We start from the raw sequence: 22,434 nt of genomic DNA on the forward strand, positions 1-22,434 counted from the left end.
TGGGGTATGAACAGGGTGGGGTATGAACAGGGTGGGGTATGAACAGGGTGGGGTATGAACAGGGTGGGGGTGGGGTATGAACAGGGTGGGGTATGAACAGGGTGGGGTATGAACAGGGTGGGGTATGAACAGGGTGGGGTATGAACAGGGTGGGGAATGAACAGGGTGGGGAATGAACAGGGTGGGGGGTGGGGTATGAACAGGGTGGGGGTGGGGTATGAACAGGGTGGGGTATGAACAGGGTGGGGTATGAACAGGGTGGGGTATGAACAGGGTGGGGGTGGGGTATGAACAGGGTGGGGAATGAACAGGGTGGGGTATAAACAGGGTGGGGTATGAACAGGGTGGGATATGAACAGGGTGGGGGTGGGGTATGAACAGGGTGGGGTATGAACAGGGTAGGGTGTGAACAGGGTGGGGTATGAACAGGGTGGGGTATGAACAGGGTGGGGGTGGGGTATGAACAGGGTGGGGGTGGGGTATGAACAGGGTGGGGTATGAACAGGGTGGGGTATAAACAGGGTGGGGTATAAACAGGGTGGGGTATTAACAGGGTGGGGTATGAACAGGGTGGGGTATGAACAGGGTGGGGTATGAACATGTTGGGGTATGAACAGGGTGGGGGGTGGGGTATGAACAGGGTGGGGTATGAACAGGGTGGGGTATAAACAGGGTGGGGTATTAACAGGGTGGGGTATGAACAGGGTGGGGGTGGGGTATGAACAGGGTGGGGTATGAACAGGGTGGGGTATGAACAGGGTGGGGTATGAACAGGGTGGGGTATAAACAGGGTGGGGTATTAACAGGGTGGGGTATGAACAGGGTGGGGGTGGGGTATTAACTGGGTGGGGGTGGGGTATTAACTGGGTGGGGTATGAACAGGGTGGGGTATGAACAGGGTGGGGTATTAACTGGGTGGGGTATGAACATGTTGGCTAGTGGTGAAGCATAATGTGAACTGGTAATGAAGATTGATCCAAAACCCATCCAAAGGTAATACACAGTGGGACAGAAAGGGACCCATAAATCTCTGGAGTCCACCTCCTCCCTCCCCCCAACCTCCCTCTTCCTCCTCACAGAACAACAATAAGCAAATCATCAATTGAATTTAAATTCACGTCCTGAATAGACTGCTCAATTAGGAACCAAACGTAGCCTAGTGGTTGGAGCATTGGGCCAGTTACCGGAAAGTTGCTGGATCGAATCCCCGAGCTGACTAGGTAAAGAAATCTGACGTTCTGCCCCTGAGCAAGGCAGTTAACCCACTGTTCCCCAGGCCCTGAGCAAGGCAGTTAACCCACTGTTCCGTGGGCCCTGAAAAAGGCAGTTAACCCACTGTTCCCCGGGCCCTGAGCAAGGCAGTTAACCCACTGTCCCCCAGGCCCTGAGCAAGGCAGTTAACCCACTGTTCCGCAGGCCCTGAACAAGGCAGTTAACCCACTGTTCCATGGGGCCTGAACAAGGCAGTTAACCCACTGTTTCCCAGGCCCTGAACAATGCAGTTAACCCACTGTTCCCTGGGCCCTGAGCAAGGCAGTTAACCCACTGTTCCCCAGTCCCTGAGCAAGGCAGTTAACCCCCTGTTCCCCAGGCCCTGAGCAAGGCAGTTAACCCACTGTTCCCTGGGCCCTGAGCAAGGCAGTTAACCCACTGTTCCCTGGGCCCTGAGCAAGGCAGTTAACCCACTGTTCCCCAGGCGCTGAGAAAGGCAGTTAACCCACTGTTCCCTGGGCCCTGAGCAAGGCAGTTAACCCCCTGTTCCCCAGGCCATGAGCAAAGCAGTTAACCCACTGTTCCCCGGGCCCTGAGCAAGGCAGTTAACCCACTGTTCCCCGGGCCCTGAACAAGGCAGTTAACCCACTGTTCTCCAGGTGCTGAAGACGTGGATGTTGACTAAGGCAGCCCCCCCACACCTCTCTGATTCAGAGGGTTAAATGAGGAAGACACACTTCAGTTGAATGCATTCAGTTATACAACTGACTAGGTATCCCCCTTTCCCAAACAGAAGAAAAATAACTTGAAACAGGGAGGGACTAACTGACCTTGTCCAATAAGAAACACTCATTTTAGTTTTGCTAGTGGCTCCTAATGAATACAACCCCCCTTAGCAGAAGCAACAGGAAGCACAATTTACACCCCAACAGGAAAGGATGTAGTCGCCTCACCTTTGAACTTGTGGAAGACGGCCCAGAGCTCAGCGATGTCCGTAGCGAAGGTGATATCTGTGTCCAGGACGATGACTTTCTGCAGGTCTGGGGGTAAGGTCTTGGTGAGCACCAGCTTCATCAGACCGTAGATACCGGAGTAATGCTTGTTGGGGATCCACGACACCTCAGCCTGACAGAAGAGAAGGAGGTAGAGGGTTAACAGACACGAACGTGGACAGTCTTGATGAGGAAGCATGACACCTCAGTCCAGATTAACAGACCGAAACAGGATGTGTGTGTTTTTTTTGGGGGGGGGGAGTCGGCTGTAGATGTGTGTGTTTGAGGAGGGCAGATGGAGTAGTTGTTGTTTCGGAGGGGGGTTTGGCTGTAGATGTGTGTGTTTTGGGGGGGTCGGCTGTAGATGTGTGTGTTTTGGGGGGGGGGGGTTCGGCTGTAGATGTGTGTGTTTTGGGGGGGGTCGGCTGTCGATGTGTGTGTTTTGGGGGTGGGGGTCCGGCAGTAGATGTGTGTTTTGGGGGTCCCGGCTGTAGATGTGTGTGTTTTGAGGGGGGGGGGGGTCCCGGCTGCAGATGTGTCTCACCTTGAGTTCGTCTGCATCGTAGAAGTCCACCCTGACTGCAGGGACCATCCAGGTACGGAACAGAGAGGCTAGGATCTGCTGGGCTGTAGAGTCCGTTATGATGTGGAAGTGGAGAGGGTTTCGCCTGCAAGAGACACACACACACGCACACGCACACACACAGGACAGAGGGATAAGGTGAGACTCAGAGCATAAGCGCAATACTTTAAAGTAGATTTAGAAAACAACATGGACCCTCTGGATATAAACACACAGAACAACATGGACCATCTGGATATAAACACACAGAACAACATGGACCATCTGGATATAAACACACAGAACAACATGGAACCTCTGGATATAAACACACAGAACACACAGAACAACATGGAACCTCTGGATATAAACACACAGAACAACATGGAACCTCTGGATATAAACACACAGAACAACATGGAACCTCTGGATATAAACACACAGAACAACATGGAACCTCTGGATATAAACACACAGAACAACATGGAACCTCTGGATATAAACACACAGAACAACATGGAACCTCTGGATATAAACACACAGAACAACATGGAACCTCTGGATATAAACACACAGAACAACATGGAACCTCTGGATATAAACACACGAACAACATGGAACCTCTGGATATAAACACACAGAACAACATGGAACCTCTGGATATAAACACACAGAACAACATGGAACCTCTGGATATAAACACACGAACAACATGGAACCTCTGGATATAAACACACAGAACAACATGGAACCTCTGGATATAAACACACAGAACAACATGGAACCTCTGGATATAAACACACAGAACAACATGGAACCTCTGGATATAAACACACAGAACAACATGGAACCTCTGGATATAAACACACAGAACACACAGAACAACATGGAACCTCTGGATATAAACACACAGAACAACATGGAACCTCTGGATATAAACACACAGAACACACAGAACAACATGGAACCTCTGGATATAAACACACAGAACAACATGGAACCTCTGGATATAAAACACAGAACAACATGGAACCTCTGGATATAAACACACAGAACAACATGGAACCTCTGGATATAAACACACAGAACAACATGGAACCTCTGGATATAAACACACAGAACAACATGGAACCTCTGGATATAAACACACAGAACAACATGGAACCTCTGGATATAAACACACAGAACAACATGGAACCTCTGGATATAAACACACGAACAACATGGAACCTCTGGATATAAACACACAGAACAACATGGAACCTCTGGATATAAACACACAGAACAACATGGAACCTCTGGATATAAACACACGAACAACATGGAACCTCTGGATATAAACACACAGAACAACATGGAACCTCTGGATATAAACACACAGAACAACATGGAACCTCTGGATATAAACACACAGAACAACATGGAACCTCTGGATATAAACACACAGAACACACAGAACAACATGGAACCTCTGGATATAAACACACAGAACAACATGGAACCTCTGGATATAAACACACAGAACACACAGAACAACATGGAACCTCTGGATATAAACACACAGAACAACATGGAACCTCTGGATATAAACACACAGAACAACATGGAACCTCTGGATATAAACACACAGAACAACATGGAACCTCTGGATATAAACACACAGAACAACATGGAACCTCTGGATATAAACACACAGAACAACATGGAACCTCTGGATATAAACACACAGAACAACATGGAACCTCTGGATATAAACACACAGAACAACATGGAACCTCTGGATATAAACACACAGAACAACATATCTGTTCAGATAACACGTCTATAACACGTCTATAACACGTCTATAACACGTCTATAACACGTCTATAACATGATATATCTGTTCAGATAACACGTCTATAACACGTCTATAACACGTCTATAACACGTCTATAACACATCTATAACACGTCTATAACACGATATATCTGTTCAGATAACACGTCTATAACACGTCTATAACACGTCTATAACATGATATATCTGCTCAGATAACACGTCTATAACACGTCTATAACATGATATATCTGCTCAGATAACACATCTATAACACGTCTATAACATGATATATCTGCTCAGATAACACGTCTATAACACGTCTATAACAGGATATATCTGTTCAGATAACACATCTATAACACGTCTATAACATGATATATCTGCTCAGATAACACGTCTATAACACGTCTATAACACGTCTATAACACGTCTATAACACGTCTATAACACGTCTATAACACGTCTATAACACGATATATCTGTTCAGATACACGTCTATAACACGTCTATAACATGATATATCTGTTCAGATAACACGTCTATAACACGTCTATAACATGATATATCTGTTCAGATAACACGTCTATAACACGTCTATAACATGATATATCTGTTCAGATAACACGTCTATAACACGTCTATTACACGTCTATAACACATCTATAACACGATATATATATTCAGATAACACGTCTATAACATGATATATCTGTTCAGATAACACGTCTATAACATGATATATCTGTTCAGATAACACGTCTATAACACGTCTATAACATGATATATCTGTTCAGATAACACGTCTATAACACGTCAATAACATGATATATCTGTTCAGATAACACGTCTATAACATGATATATCTGTTCAGATAACACGTCTATAACATGATATATCTGTTCAGATAACACGTCTATAACATGATATATCTGTTCAGATAACACGTCTATAACACGTCTATAACATGATATATCTGTTCAGATAACACGTCTATAACACGTCAATAACATGATATATCTGTTCAGATAACACGTCTATAACATGATATATCTGCTCAGATAACACGTCTATAACACGTCTATAACACGTCTATAACACGATATATCTGTTCAGATAACACGTCTATAACACGTCTATAACACGTCTATAACATGATATATCTGTTCAGATAACACGTCTATAACACGTCTATAACATGATATATCTGTTCAGATAACGTCTATAACACGTCTATAACATGATATATCTGTTCAGATAACACGTCTATAACACGTCTATAACATGATATATCTGTTCAGATAACACGTCTATAACACGTCTATAACACGTCTATAACACGTCTATAACATGATATATCTGTTCAGATAACACGTCTATAACACGTCTATAACACGTCTATAACATGATATATCTGTTCAGATAACACATCTATAACATGATATATCTGTTCAGATAACACGTCTATAACACGTCTATAACACGTCTATAACATGATATATCTGTTCAGATAACACGTCTATAACACGTCTATAACACGTCTATAACATGATATATCTGTTCAGATAACACGTCTATAACACGTCTACAACATGATGTATCTGTTCAGATAACACGTCTATAACATGATATATCTGTTCAGATAACACGTCTATAACATGATATATCTGTTCAGATAACACGTCTATAACACGTGTATAACATGATATATCTGTTCAGATAACACGTCTATAACACGTCTATAACATGATATATCTGTTCAGATAACACGTCTATAACACGTCTATAACATGATATATCTGTTCAGATAACACGTCTATAACACGTCTATAACATGATGTATCTGTTCAGATAACACGTCTATAACACGTCTATAACATGATATATCTGTTCAGATAACACGTCTATAACATGATATATCTGTTCAGATAACACGTCTATAACACGTCTATAACATGATATATCTGTTCAGATAACACGTCTATAACACGTCTATAACATGATATATCTGTTCAGATAACACGTCTATAACATGATATATCTGTTCAGATAACACGTCTATAACACGTCTATAACATGATATATCTGTTCAGATAACACGTCTATAACACGTCTATAACACGATATATCTGTTCAGATAACACGTCTATAACACGATATATCTGTTCAGATAACACGTCTATAACACGATATATCTGTTCAGATAACACGTCTATAACATGATATATCTGTTCAGATAACACGTCTATAACACGTCTATAACATGATATATCTGTTCAGATAACACGTCTATAACACGTCTATAACATGATATATCTGTTCAGATAACACGTCTATAACACGTCTATAACATGATATATCTGTTCAGATAACACGTCTATAACATGATATATCTGTTCAGATAACACGTCTATAACACGATATATCTGTTCAGATAACACGTCTATAACACGTCTATAACATGATATATCTGTTCAGGTAACACGTCTATAACATGATATATCTGTTCAGATAACACGTCTATAACATGATATATCTGTTCAGATAACACGTCTATAACATGATATATCTGTTCAGATAACACGTCTATAACACGTCTATAACACATCTATAACACATCTATAACATGATATATCTGTTCAGATAACACGTCTATAACATGATATATCTGTTCAGATAACACGTCTATAACATGATATATCTGCTCAGATAACACGTCTATAACACGTCTATAACACGTCTATAACACGTCTATAACACGATATATCTGTTCAGATAACACGTCTATAACACGTCTATAACACGTCTATAACATGATATGTCTGTTCAGATAACACGTCTATAACACGTCTATAACATGATATATCTGTTCAGATAACATGTCTATAACATGATATATCTGCTCAGATAACACGTCTATAACACGTCTATAACACGTCTACAACACGTTTATAACATGATATATCTGTTCAGATAACACGTCTATAACACGCCTATAACACGTCTATAACATGATATATCTGTTCAGATAACACGTCTATAACACGTCTATAACACGTCTATAACACGTCTATAACACGTCTATAACACGTCTATAACACGTCTATAACACGATATATCTGTTCAGATAACACGTCTATAACACGTCTATAACACGTCTATAACATGATATGTCTGTTCAGATAACACGTCTATAACACGTCTATAACACGTCTATAACACGTCTATAACACGTCTATAACACGTCTATAACACGATATATCTGTTCAGATAACACGTCTATAACACGTCTATAACACGTCTATAACACGATATATCTGTTCAGATAACACGTCTATAACACGTCTATAACACGTCTATAACATATGTCTGTTCAGATAACACGTCTATAACACGTCTATAACACGTCTATAACACGTCTATAACATGATATATCTGTTCAGATAACACGTCTATAACACGTCTATAACATGATATATCTGTTCAGATAACAAGTCTATAACACGTCTATAACACGTCTATAACACGTCTATAACACGTCTATAACACGTCTATAACACGTCTATAACACGTCTATAACACGTCTATAACACGTCTATAACACGATATATCTGTTCAGATAACACGTCTATAACACGTCTATAACACGTCTATAACACGTCTATAACACGTCTATAACACGTCTATAACACGTCTATAACACGTCTATAACACGTCTATAACATGATATATCTGTTCAGATAACACGTCTATAAAACGTCTATAACACATCTATAACATGATATATCTGTTCAGATAACACGTCTATAACACGTCTATAACATGTCTATAACATGATATATCTGTTCAGATAACACGTCTATAACACGTCTATAACATGATATATCTGTTCAGATAACACGTCTATAACACGTCTATAACACGTCTATAACACGTCTATAACGTCTATAACATGATATATCTGTTCAGATAACACGTCTATAAAACGTCTATAACACATCTATAACATGATATATCTGTTCAGATAACACGTCTATAACACGTCTATAACATGATATATCTGTTCAGATAACACGTCTATAACACGTCTATAACATGTCTATAACATGATATATCTGTTCAGATAACACGTCTATAACACGTCTATAACATGTCTATAACATGATATATCTGTTCAGATAACACGTCTATAACACGTCTATAACACGTCTATAACACGATATATCTGTTCAGATAACACGTCTATAACACGTCTATAACACGTCTATAACACGTCTATAACATGATATATCTGTTCAGATAACACGTCTATAACACGTCTATAACACGTCTATAACACGTCTATAACACGTCTATGACACGTCTATAACACGTCTATAACACGTCTATAACACAATATATCTGTTCAGATAACACGTCTATAACACGTCTATAACACGTCTATAACACGATATATCTGTTCAGATAACACGTCTATAACACGTCTATAACACGTCTATAACACGTCTATAACATGATATATCTGTTCAGATAACACGTCTATAACACGTCTATAACACGTCTATAACACGTCTATAACACGTCTATGACACGTCTATAACACGTCTATAACACGTCTATAACACGTCTATAACACGTCTATAACACGATATATCTGTTCAGATAACACGTCTATAACACGTCTATAACACGTCTATAACATGATATATCTGCTCAGATAACACGTCTATAACACGTCTATAACATGATATATCTGTTCAGATAACACGTCTATAACACGATATATCTGTTCAGATAACACGTCTATAACATGATATATCTGTTCAGATAACACGTCTATAACACGTCTATAACACGTCTATAACATGATATATCTGTTCAGATAACACGTCTATAACATGATATATCTGTTCAGATAACACGTCTATAACATGATATATCTGTTCAGATAACACGTCTATAACACGTCTATAACATGATATATCTGCTCAGATAACACGTCTATAACACATCTATAACACGTCTATAACATGATATATCTGTTCAGATAACACGTCTATAACACGTCAATAACATGATATATCTGTTCAGATAACACGTCTATAACACGTCTATAACATGATATATCTGCTCAGATAACACGTCTATAACACATCTATAACACGTCTATAACATGATATATCTGTTCAGATAACACGTCTATAACACGTCTATAACATGATATATCTGCTCAGATAACACGTCTATAACATGATATATCTGCTCAGATAACACGTCTATAACATGATATATCTGCTCAGATAACACGTCTATAACATGATATATCTGCTCAGATAACACGTCTATAACACATCTATAACACGTCTATAACATGATATATCTGTTCAGATAACACGTCTATAACACATCTATAACACGTCTATAACATGATATATCTGCTCAGATAACACGTCTATAACACATCTATAACACGTCTATAACATGATATATCTGTTCAGATAACAAGTCTATAACATGATATATCTGTTCAGATAACACGTCTATAACACGTCTATAACACGTCTATAACATGATATATCTGTTCAGATAACACGTCTATAACACATCTATAACACGTCTATAACATGATATATCTGTTCAGATAACACGTCTATAACACATCTATAACACGTCTATAACATGATATATCTGTTCAGATAACACGTCTATAACATGATATATCTGTTCAGATAACACGTCTATAACACGTCTATAACACGTCTATAACACGTCTATAACACGTCTATAACATGATATATCTGTTCAGATAACACTTCTATAACACGTCTATAACATGATATATCTGTTCAGATAACACGTCTATAACACGTCTATAACACGTCTATAACATGATATATCTGCTCAGATAACACGTCTATAACACATCTATAACACGTCTATAACACGTCTATAACATGATATATCTGTTCAGATAACACGTCTATAACACGTCAATAACATGATATATCTGTTCAGATAACACGTCTATAACACGTCTATAACATGATATATCTGCTCAGATAACACGTCTATAACACATCTATAACACGTCTATAACATGATATATCTGTTCAGATAACACGTCTATAACACGTCTATAACATGATATATCTGCTCAGATAACACGTCTATAACATGATATATCTGCTCAGATAACACGTCTATAACACGTCTATAACATGATATATCTGTCCAGATAACACGTCTATAACACGTCTATAACATGATATATCTGCTCAGATAACACGTCTATAACACGTCTATAACACGTCTATAACATGATATATCTGTTCAGATAACACGTCTATAACACGTCTATAACATGATATATGTGAGAGCTTGAGAGAGGAGGAAACACACACACACACACGACAGGGAGCTCTCTACACCAACATGAGATTGATTTTTATTAATAGAAATGGACGAGGAAGGGGCCTACTTTGTCTCTGATCCAACAGAACCGTAGGAACACCTATAGACAGAATCACAGCCAGTGTTTTGGTCTCTGCTCTGGGCTGTCAGACAGAATCACAACCAGTGTTTTGGTCTCTGCTCTGGGCTGTCAGACAGAATCACAGCCAGTGTTTTGGTCTCTGCTCTGGGCTGTCAGACAGAATCACAGCCTGTGTTTTGGTCTCTGCTCTGGGCTGTCAGACAGAATCACAGCCAGTGTTTTGGTCTCTGCTCTGGGCTGTCAGACAGAATCACAACCAGTGTTTTGGTCTCTGCTCTGGGCTGTCAGACAGAATCACAGCCAGTGTTTTGGTCTCTGCTCTGGGCTGTCAGACAGAATCACAGCCAGTGTTTTGGTCTCTGCTCTGGGCTGTCAGACAGAATCACAACCTGTGTTTTGGTCTCTGCTCTGGGCTGTCAGACAGAATCACAACCTGTGTTTTGGTCTCTGCTCGGGGCTGTCAGACAGAATCACAGCCTGTGTTTTGGTCTCTGCTCTGGGCTGTCAGACAGAATCACAGCCTGTGTTTTGGTCTCTGCTCTGGGCTGTCAGACAGAATCACAGCCCTGGGGGGTAATAAATCCTGTCACATAAAGCCCAGATACAAGGTCTAGACCCAGGATGACATTCAACAGGGATGACAGGATAAACTCCTCGTCTATAATCGATTCCATTCAGAAATATTCTTCTAAAAGAGACTGTGTATTTCTGGGGTTAAATATCTCCCTTGGCTCTGTAGACTGGAAGTTGTTCTGACATAGCAGATGACACAATTTATTAACCTAAACAATGTGCCTGATCCACACAGAATAACAATGGCCCTGATCCACACAGAATAACAGTGTGTTCTGATCCACACAGAATAACAATGTCTCTGATCCACACAGAATAACAGTGTGTCTGATCCACACAGAATAACAGTGTCTCTGATCCACACAGAATAACAGTGTCTCTGATCCACACAGAATAACAGTGTGTCTGATCCACACAGAATAACAATGTGCCTGATCCACACAGAATAACAATGTGCCTGATCCACACAGAATAACAGTGTGTCTGATCCACACAGAATAACAGTGTGCCTGATCCACACAGAATAACAGTGTGCCTGATCCACACAGAATAACAGTGTGCCTGATCCACACAGAATAACAGTGTGCCTGATCCACACAGAATAACAGTGTGTCTGATCCACACAGAATAACAGTGTGTCTGATCCACACAGAATAACAATGTGCCTGATCCACACAGAATAACAGTGTGTCTGATCCACACAGAATAACAATGTGTCTGATCCACACAGAATAACAATGTGTCTGATCCACACAGAATAACAATGTGTCTGATCCACACAGAATAACAATGTGCCTGATCCACACAGAATAACAGTGTGTCTGATCCACACAGAATAACAGTGTGTCTGATCCACACAGAATAACAGTGTGTCTGATCCACACAGAATAACAGTGTGTCTGATCCACACAGAATAACAGTGTGTCTGATCCACACAGAATAACAGTGTGTCTGATCCACACAGAACAACAGTGTGTCTGATCCACACAGAATAACAGTGTGTCTGATCCACATAGAATAACAGTGTGTCTGATCTACACAGAATAACAATGTGTTCTGATCCACACAGAATAACAGTGTCTCTGATCCACACAGAATAACAACGTGTCTGATCCACACAGAATAACAGTGTCTCATCCACACAGAATAACAGTGTCTCTGATCCACACAGAATAACAACGTGTCTGATCCACACAGAATAACAGTGTCTCTGATCCACACAGAATAACACTGTGTCTGATCCACAGAATAACAGTGTGTCTGATCCACACAGAATAACAGTGTCTCTGATCCACACAGAATAACAGTGTCTCTGATCCACACAGAATAACAGTGTCTCTGATCCACACAGAATAACAGTGTCTCTGATCCACACAGAATAACAGTGTCTCTGATCCACACAGAATAACAGTGTCTCTGATCCACACAGAATAACAGTGTCTCTGATCCACACAGAATAACAGTGTCTCTGATCCACACAGAATAACAGTGTCTCTGATCCACACAGAATAACAGTGTGTCTGATCCACACAGAATAACAGTGTGTCTGATCCACACAGAATAACAACGTGTCTGATCCACACAGAATAACAACGTGTCTGATCCACACAGAATAACAACGTGTCTGATCCACACAGAATAACAGTGTCTCTGATCCACACAGAATAACAATGTCTCTGATCCACACAGAATAACAGTGTCTCTGATCCACTAACTCACACATCAAACTGTAGAACCCAGTTCCCTACATTTGAACATAAAAATTGTTTTTTATCGAACAAAACTGTGCTACGTTTTATCTCTGGGACCCCCTCAGGATGACAGATCAGAGCCTGATGACTGAATTGTAAGTGCATTATTTACCTTCAGAGGTGAATGTATCAAACCAGTCGATGTGATAAAAGTGTTCTGTTGTTGCTCACTCTCCTCAAACAATAACATGGTGTTGTTTCACTGTAATAGCTACTGTAAATTGGACACTACAGTTAGATTAACAGGAATGTTAAGCTTTCTGCCCATATGAGACATGTCTATGTCCCGGAAAGTTGGCTGTTGTTTTACAACGTCATTCCAGTCACGTTATCAACAACCGTACCGGTTTAGGGACACCCATCCTGTAGTTAAGGTAGAAGCGTTTAGAAATGTATTCTGTTCTCATTTACAATAAAATCTCTCACACACACACACACACACACACACACACACACACACACACACACACACACACACACACACACACACACACACACACACACACACACACACACACACACACACACACACACACACACACACACACACACACAGAGCTAGGGGGTTCACTGAGGTGGTGGCGTTGCCATGCGACTGAGAGTGGGCGGCAGCATATTCAGACTGCTGAGAGAGGAGGGCTGTAGACAGGCCCAGCTGTGTGTGTGTGTGTGTGTGTGTGTGTGTGTGTGTGTGTGTGTGTGTGTGTGTGTGTGTGTGTGTGTGTGTGTGTGTGTGTGTGTGTGTGTGTGTGTGTGTGTGTGTGTGTGTGTGTGTGTGTGTGTGTACCTACCTGTGAAAAAGGACTGACTTGACGAGTGTAACCACATCACGACTGGCGTTGTACCCGGCACACACGATGGCCACGTGAATGGTCTGAGAGGAGAGAGAGAGAACGGAAGAGAGAGGAAGAGAGAGACAGCAGGTGAGGGAGAGAGAGAGAGAGAGAGAGAGAGAGAGAGAGAGAGAGAGAGAGAAAGAGAGAGAGAGAGAGAGAGAAAGAGAAAGTGGGGGAAACAGAGAGAGAGTAAAGAACATTATTTTCTACAAAGTCCAACATGATTTGTCCTTTGCTTGTAGCAGTAACAGAACCCCTTATCACATGTCTCTGAACACTAAGCACCATTTAGTTAGGCAATTATTTCAGAGGGAATAGTGTTTATCCCACATCAAGACTAAATCCCACATTCGAAACCCACTATAGTAGCACCAGGGAAGAATACAGTATGTGAACTAGCTCAAGCCCATCTTTACTGCCTTCTAGGAACCAATCAGCACGAGGCTAAAGCCCTTTATAGATGGGGGTCACAGTATTGTATTGAACATTCGTTTCAGGGCTGATGCCCGACTGACTGAGTGTTGTCCTCAATGCTATTGTCTTGACACTGGTGAAGATTTAAACAACACTGCATTACAGGGTTGCTTGGGAAATACAAGGAGTCAAATCATTGGTAGGAAAAACATTTCGTCATCGTTGTGATGACGCCAGATTGACTTTAGACGCACTATAACGTTAGCCAGCTAACTAAGATCGAGGGGACAACAGTAACTTAGCGAGCTGACATTAGCATCGTTAGCCAATTTTTAAATAACAAACTTTGCTAGCGAACGGCAACGTTGCCGTCTCTCTAAAGTACACATGAAAGAATCACAATGACGGAAAAGTTGTTTCCGACTAATTATTTACTTTAGCAAATGTCAACGTATTTCCAGACCACTAATTATATTATAGTATATACTAGACTATAGTGTCATTTATATCAAACAGTCATAATCCCTGTTCATAATGACTGTTGGGTCTCAGTCTACTGTTGGGCCTCAGTCTACCGTTGGGCCTCAGTCTACCGTTGGGCCTCAGTCTACCGTTGGGCCTCAGTCTACCGTTGGGCCTCAGTCTACCGTTGGGCCTCCGTCTACCGTTGGGCCTCCGTCTACCGTTGGGCCTCCGTCTACCGTTGGGCCTCCGTCTACCGTTGGGCCTCGCGTCTACCGTTGGGCCTCGCGTCTACCGTTGGGCCTCGCGTCTACCGTTGGGCCTCGCGTCTACCGTTGGGCCTCGCGTCTACCGTTGGGCCTCGCGTCTACCGTTGGGCCTCGCGTCTACCGTTGGGCCTCAGTCTACCGTTGGGCCTCAGTCTACCGTTGGGCCTCAGTCTACCGTTGGGCCTCAGTCTACCGTTGGGCCTCAGTCTACCGTTGGGCCTCAGTCTACCGTTGGGCCTCAGTCTACTGCGGAGTCCGTAGAACGGTAAAAACAAAGGTAGCGACGTGACCGAGAGACTGAAGAGCAACACACACATCAACAGCGAGTCTAAATGCACAGCACTGCTCCTGTTGTCCTGTTGAGTTGGAAGATTCATATATTTGGAAACCTTATATGACTCCTAAATGACTCTTATCTGACTCCTAAATGACTCTTATCTACGTAAGTTCTGTAAGTTCATTATCTACGGTCTTCTCTACAAACACACACTGTTAATTCATTAGGCTGTTTTAGGAGTCTTCTGGTCCTAGACATGGCGCTCCGGTACAGCTTGCCGTGAGGTAGCAGAGAGAACAGTCTATAACTTGGGGTGTGTGGAGGCTGTTTAAGGAGTCTAGACATGGCGCTCCGGTACAGCTTGCCGTGAGGTAGCAGAGAGAACAGTCTATAACTTGGGGTGTGTGGAGGCTGTTTAAAGAGTCTAGACATGGCGCTCCAGTACAGCTTGCCGTGCGGTAGCAGAGAGAACAGTCTATAACTAGGGGTGACTGAAGTCTTTGGCAATTTATCCAAGATTGACCCGTATGAAAATGTATGCACTCTGGGAATTGACCAAATAAAATTTAAAAAAGTAGATTAGTGAATATATGAAATAGAAAGGTGTGTTAGATGTTAGGATGACCTTAGATGGAGGTATAACACGAATGGACTACATGCAGTGCTGAATGTCACATTACTGGTGCATTACTCTGGTAGAGAATCAATACCCACGTACACAGTACTGTCAGGATCAACTGTAGGAGCGGCTAACACACTAAACAGACAGGCTGATCGTACCTCATCTCCTCCTAGTGTAACTCACCTGACACTAGTCTACCAGTCTTATCTCCTCCTAGTGTAACTCACCTGACACTAGTCTACCAGTCTTATCTCCTCCTAGTGTAACTCACCTGACACTAGTCTACCAGTCTTATCTCCTCCTAGTGTAACTCACCTGACACTAGTCTACCAGTCTTATCTCCTCCTAGTGTAACTCACCTGACACTAGTCTACCAGTCTTATCTTATCTCCTCCTAGTGTAACTCACCTGACACTAGTCTACCAGTCTTATCTCCTCCTAGTGTAACTCACCTGACACTAGTCTACCAGTCTTATCTCCTCCTAGTGTAACTCACCTGACACTAGTCTACCAGTCTTATCTCCTCCTAGTGTAACTCACCTGACACTAGTCTACTAGTCTTATCTCCTCCTAGTGTAACTCACCTGACACTAGTCTACCAGTCTTATCTCCTCCTAGTGTAACTCACCTGACACTAGTCTACCAGTCTTATCTTATCTCCTCCTAGTGTAACTCACCTGACACTAGTCTACCAGTCTTATCTCCTCCTAGTGTAACTCACCTGACACTAGTCTACCAGTCTTATCTCCTCCTAGTGTAACTCACCTGACACTAGTCTACCAGTCTTATCTTATCTCCTCCTAGTGTAACTCACCTCACACTAGTCTACCAGTCTTATCTCCTCCTAGTGTAACTCACCTGACACTAGTCTACCAGTCTTATCTCCTCCTAGTGTAACTCACCTGACACTAGTCTACCAGTCTTATCTCCTCCTAGTGTAACTCACCTGACACTAGTCTACCAGTCTTATCTCCTCCTAGTGTAACTCACCTGACACTAGTCTACCAGTCTTATCTCCTCCTAGTGTAACTCACCTGACACTAGTCTACCAGTCTTATCTTATCTCCTCCTAGTGTAACTCACCTGACACTAGTCTACCAGTCTTATCTCCTCCTAGTGTAACTCACCTGACACTAGTCTACCAGTCTTATCTCCTCCTAGTGTAACTCACCTGACACTAGTCTACCAGTCTTATCTCCTCCTAGTGTAACTCACCTGACACTAGTCTACCAGTCTTATCTTATCTCCTCCTAGTGTAACTCACCTGACACTAGTCTACCAGTCTTATCTTATCTCCTCCTAGTGTAACTCACCTGACACTAGTCTACCAGTCTTATCTTATCTCCTCCTAGTGTAACTCACCTGACACTAGTCTACCAGTCTTATCTCCTCCTAGTGTAACTCACCTGACACTAGTCTACCAGTCTTATCTCCCCCTAGTGTAACTCACCTGACACTAGTCTACCAGTCTTATCTCCTCCTAGTGTAACTCACCTGACACTAGTCTACCAGTCTTATCTCCTCCTAGTGTAACTCACCTGACACTAGTCTACCAGTCTTATCTTATCTCCTCCTAGTGTAACTCACCTGACACTAGTCTACTAGTCTTATCTCCTCCTAGTGTAACTCACCTGACACTAGTCTACCAGTCTTATCTTATCTCCTCCTAGTGTAACTCACCTGACACTAGTCTACCAGTCTTATCTCCTCCTAGTGTAACTCACCTGACACTAGTCTACCAGTCTTATCTCCTCCTAGTGTAACTCACCTGACACTAGTCTACCAGTCTTATCTCCTCCTAGTGTAACTCACCTGACACTAGTCTACCAGTCTTATCTCCTCCTAGTGTAACTCACCTGACACTAGTCTACCAGTCTTATCTCCTCCTAGTGTAACTCACCTGACACTAGTCTACCAGTCTTATCTCCTCCTAGTGTAACTCACCTGACACTAGTCTACCAGTCTTATCTCCTCCTAGTGTAACTCACCTCACACTTGTCTACCGCTGGCTGCTGCACACAGTCTGACCTGTTGCCCGAGGAGCCAGCTTTAAGCCCCGCCTCGTTGTCCCCTGTTCCCTCCTCCGAGTGAGTCTTGCTCTGGTTGCCGCGGTGATTGGTGTGATGTGGAGCAGGGCCAGCAGGGCTCCGGGGGGGTCGGCTGAGTTCACGGCGGAGAAGTTGGTTCTCCTCTTCGACCTCACGGACCCTCAGCTCCAACGCCTCCCTAGACACACCCCCACCCAAGGCCCCGCCTCTGGCCGTCAACGTGGACAACTGAGGCAACAGGGGCGACAGGGGGAAGGGCTTCACTGTAGAGGAGACAGAGAAACAGAAAGTTTATCAGAAGCAATAGTGCCACATTCATTAAGTCAACTGAGGGCCACGTTAAATCAACTCACTGGCCAGTTGCGGCTCGTAAACCACGAGTTTAAGACCACTGCAATAAGCCATTCGCCTGGTCCCAGATCAGTATGTGTTCAAGCCAACTGATCTTCAGCTGGCTAAAGCTCAGGGTACTAGCCCCGCAGCAGGATCTCATCACTTCAGGGTATAGACTCAGCAGGGTTCTCAATTTCAACTTTAACTCTTAACTCGGCTTGCCTCAACTTCTCTCCGTGAATCAATACGAATCACTGACATTGCTGGGTGTGATGTGAGGAAAGATGAAACCAGAGCACTACGACTGCAGAAGAAGCACCTGAGACAAGGAGTCACTGATTAGTATATATATATATATATACTTAGAGGAGATGTTAAAGTGTTCACAGCATCAGTGATGTTTTATATCACTGTACTAAGAGGAGATGTTAAAGTGTTCACAGCATCAGTGATGTTTTATATCACTGTACTAAGAGGAGATGTTAAAGTCTTCACAGCAACAGCAGCATCGGGCTGAATGTCAAAAGACCTAATGGAGGCTGAGGTTTCAAATTAGCAGTCAGGTCCAAGTGATGCATCTCTAGCCTTGGAGCACACAGATACCGTTCAATCAATATCCTGGATACTGAGAGGAGAGCCGGGGGCTATAGCTACGCACCAGGCTCTAATTTCAACCAGTATCAATTTCTTCTCTCCTCTTCCCCCCCCCGATATGTCCTCAGACATGAGAGAATAAATATGGAGTTACTTTCTGGTCATTTAATATCAAGCTAAAAAAAAAACTTCTGAAGTCCAGAACAACATTTGTAGTGTTGCAAAACAGAGAGAGAAAAACCCGAGAACATTCATTGTAAGGAAATGAAATGTGAGAACAAATGTTTTGTTAATGAATGGGACATTTTGTCTTCTTCTTCTTGATGAAACATTGAACCTTTGAGTTATTTAGCAGATTTTTAAGGAAATCACCATGGCGACCAAACACCGTGGCCATCAACATCAAACACCATGGCGATCAAACACCGTGGCGATCAAACACCATGGCGATCAAACACCATGGCGATCAAACACCGTGGCGATCAAACACCATGGCGATCAAACACCGTGGCGATCAAACACCGTGGCGATCAAACACCATGGCGATCAAACACCGTGGCGATCAAACACCATGGCGATCAACATCAAACACCATGGCGATCAAACACCGTGGCAATCAAACACCGTGGCGATCAAACACCATGGCGATCAAACACCGTGGCGATCAAACACCGTGGCGATCAAACACCGTGGCGATCAAACACCGTGGCGATCAAACACCGTGGCGATCAAACACCGTGGCGATCAAACACCATGGCGATCAAACACCGTGGCGATCAACATCAAACACCGTGGCGATCAAACACCGTGGCAATCAAACACCGTGGCGATCAAACATAATTTCCCTATCTTTGTCTGCTATTGTCCCGATCTTTGCCTGCTATTGTCCCTATCTTTGCCTGCTATTGTCCCCATCTATTTTCCCCATCTATTTTCCCCATCTATTGTCCCCATCGATTGTCCCCATCGATTGTCCCCATCGATTGTCCCCATCGATTGTCCCCATCGATTGTCCCCATCTATTGTCCCCATCTATTGTCCCCATCTATTGTCCCCATCGATTGTCCCCATCTATTGTCCCCATCGATTGTCCCCATCTATTGTCCCCATCTATTGTCCCCATCTATTGTCCCCATCTATTGTCCCCATCTATTGTCCCCATCTATTGTCACCATCTATTGTCACCATCTATTGTCCCCATCTATTGTCCCCATCTATTGTCCCCATCTTTGCCTGCTATTGTCCCCATCTTTGCTTGTTGCCCTGGCACTTCTGGAGCTCTGAACCTATCTATTGTCCCTAGGAACACCAGCATTTCACTCGCAATAACATCTGCTAAACATGTCACCAATACAATTAGATTTAAATTGGCCTTTGTTCTTACAGCCTTTTTTTTTTTGCAGTTGTAAGTTTCGTGTTTTTAATTTCAGCAGCACCACCACCCTGCATCCCACTGCAGGCTTGCTTCTGAAGCTAAGCAGGGTCCTGGTCAGTCCCTGGACGGGAGACCAGATGCTGCTGGAAGTGGTGTTGGAGGGCCAGTAGGAGGCACCCTTCTGTCTGGTCTTCTAATCAAATGCTCTAGGGCAGTTTAAAAAATATATAAATATATTTTACCTTTATTTAACGAGGCAAGTCAGTTATTTTCAATGACGGTCTACTGGGGAACAGTGGGTTAACTGCCTTGTTCAGGGCCGACAGATTTGTACCTTGTCAGCTCATGGATTCGATCATGCTACCTTTCGGTTACTAGTCCAACGCTCTAACCACTAGTCTACCTGCTGGTTACTAGTCCAACGCTCTAACCACCAGGCTACCTGCTGGTTACTAGTCCAACGCTCTAACCACTAGTCTACCTGCTGGTTACTAGTCCAACGCTCTAACCACTAGACTACCTGCTGGTTACTAGTCCAACGCTCTAACCACTAGACTACCTGCTGGTTACTAGTCCAACACTCTAACCACTAGGCTACCTGCTCTAACCACTAGGCTACCTGCTGGTTACTAGTCCAACGCTCTAACCACTAGGCTACCTGCTGGTTACTAGTCCAACGCTCTAACCACTAGGTTACCTGCTGGTTACTAGTCCAACGCTCTAACCACTAGGCTACCTGCTGGTTTAGTCCAACGCTCTAACCACCAGGCTACCTGCTGGTTACTAGTCCAACGCTCTAACCACTAGGCTACCTGCTGGTTACTAGTCCAACGCTCTAACCACCAGGCTACCTGCTGGTTACTAGTCCAACGCTCTAACCACCAGGCTACCTGCTGGTTACTAGTCCAACGCTCTAACCACTAGGCTACCTGCTGGTTACTAGTCCAACACTCTAACCACTAGGCTACCTGCTGGTTACTAGTCCAACGCTCTAACCACTAGGCTACCTGCTGGTTACTAGTCCAACGCTCTAACCACTAGGCTACCTGCTGGTTACTAGTCCAACACTCTAACCACTAGGCTACCTGCTGGTTACTAGTCCAACGCTCTAACCACTAGGCTACCTGCTGGTTACTAGTCCAACGCTCTAACCACTAGGCTACCTGCTGGTTACTAGTCCAACGCTCTAACCACTAGGCTACCTGCTGGTTACTAGTCCAACGCTCTAACCACTAGGCTACCTGCTCTAACCACTAGGCTACCTGCTGGTTACTAGTCCAACGCTCTAACCACTAGGCTACCTGCTGGTTACTAGTCCAACGCTCTAACCACTAGGCTACCTGCTGGTTACTAGTCCAACGCTCTAACCACTAGACTACCTGCTGGTTACTAGTCCAACGCTCTAACCACTAGGCTACCTGCTGGTTACTAGTCCAACGCTCTAACCACTAGGCTACCTGCTGGTTACTAGTCCAACGCTCTAACCACTAGGCTACCTGCTGGTTACTAGTCCAACGCTCTAACCACTAGGCTACCTGCTCTAACCACTAGACTACCTGCTGGTTACTAGTCCAACGCTCTAACCACTAGGCTACCTGCTCTAACCACTAGACTACCTGCTGGTTACTAGTCCAACGCTCTAACCACTAGGCTACCTGCTCTAACCACTAGACTACCTGCTGGTTACTAGTCCAACGCTCTAACCACTAGGCTACCTGCTCTAACCACTAGGCTACCTGCTAGTTACTAGTCCAACGCTCTAACCACTAGGCTACCTGCTGGTTACTAGTCCAACGCTCTAAC

The 22,434-nt window shown here is 43.1% G+C and overlaps 1 protein-coding gene across 1 annotated transcript in view; it reads right to left on the reverse strand.

The window, feature by feature from the left end:
* The window catches only part of LOC123994327 (LARGE xylosyl- and glucuronyltransferase 1), a gene marked incomplete at its 5' end in the record, with an annotated part of 83,870 nt that extends 65,287 nt beyond the window's left edge, over positions 1–18,583 (reverse strand). The window contains 4 exon segments of the mRNA XM_046296819.1: positions 2,166–2,337; positions 2,749–2,872; positions 14,193–14,275; positions 18,270–18,583. Coding sequence (XP_046152775.1) covers positions 2,166–2,337; positions 2,749–2,872; positions 14,193–14,275; positions 18,270–18,583 — 693 coding nt within the window.
* Positions 18,584–22,434: the final 3,851 nt, after the last annotated feature.

Source organism: Oncorhynchus gorbuscha, linkage group LG14, assembly GCF_021184085.1.
Source record: "Oncorhynchus gorbuscha isolate QuinsamMale2020 ecotype Even-year linkage group LG14, OgorEven_v1.0, whole genome shotgun sequence".
In the NCBI taxonomy this organism is placed as follows: domain Eukaryota; kingdom Metazoa; phylum Chordata; class Actinopteri; order Salmoniformes; family Salmonidae; genus Oncorhynchus; species Oncorhynchus gorbuscha.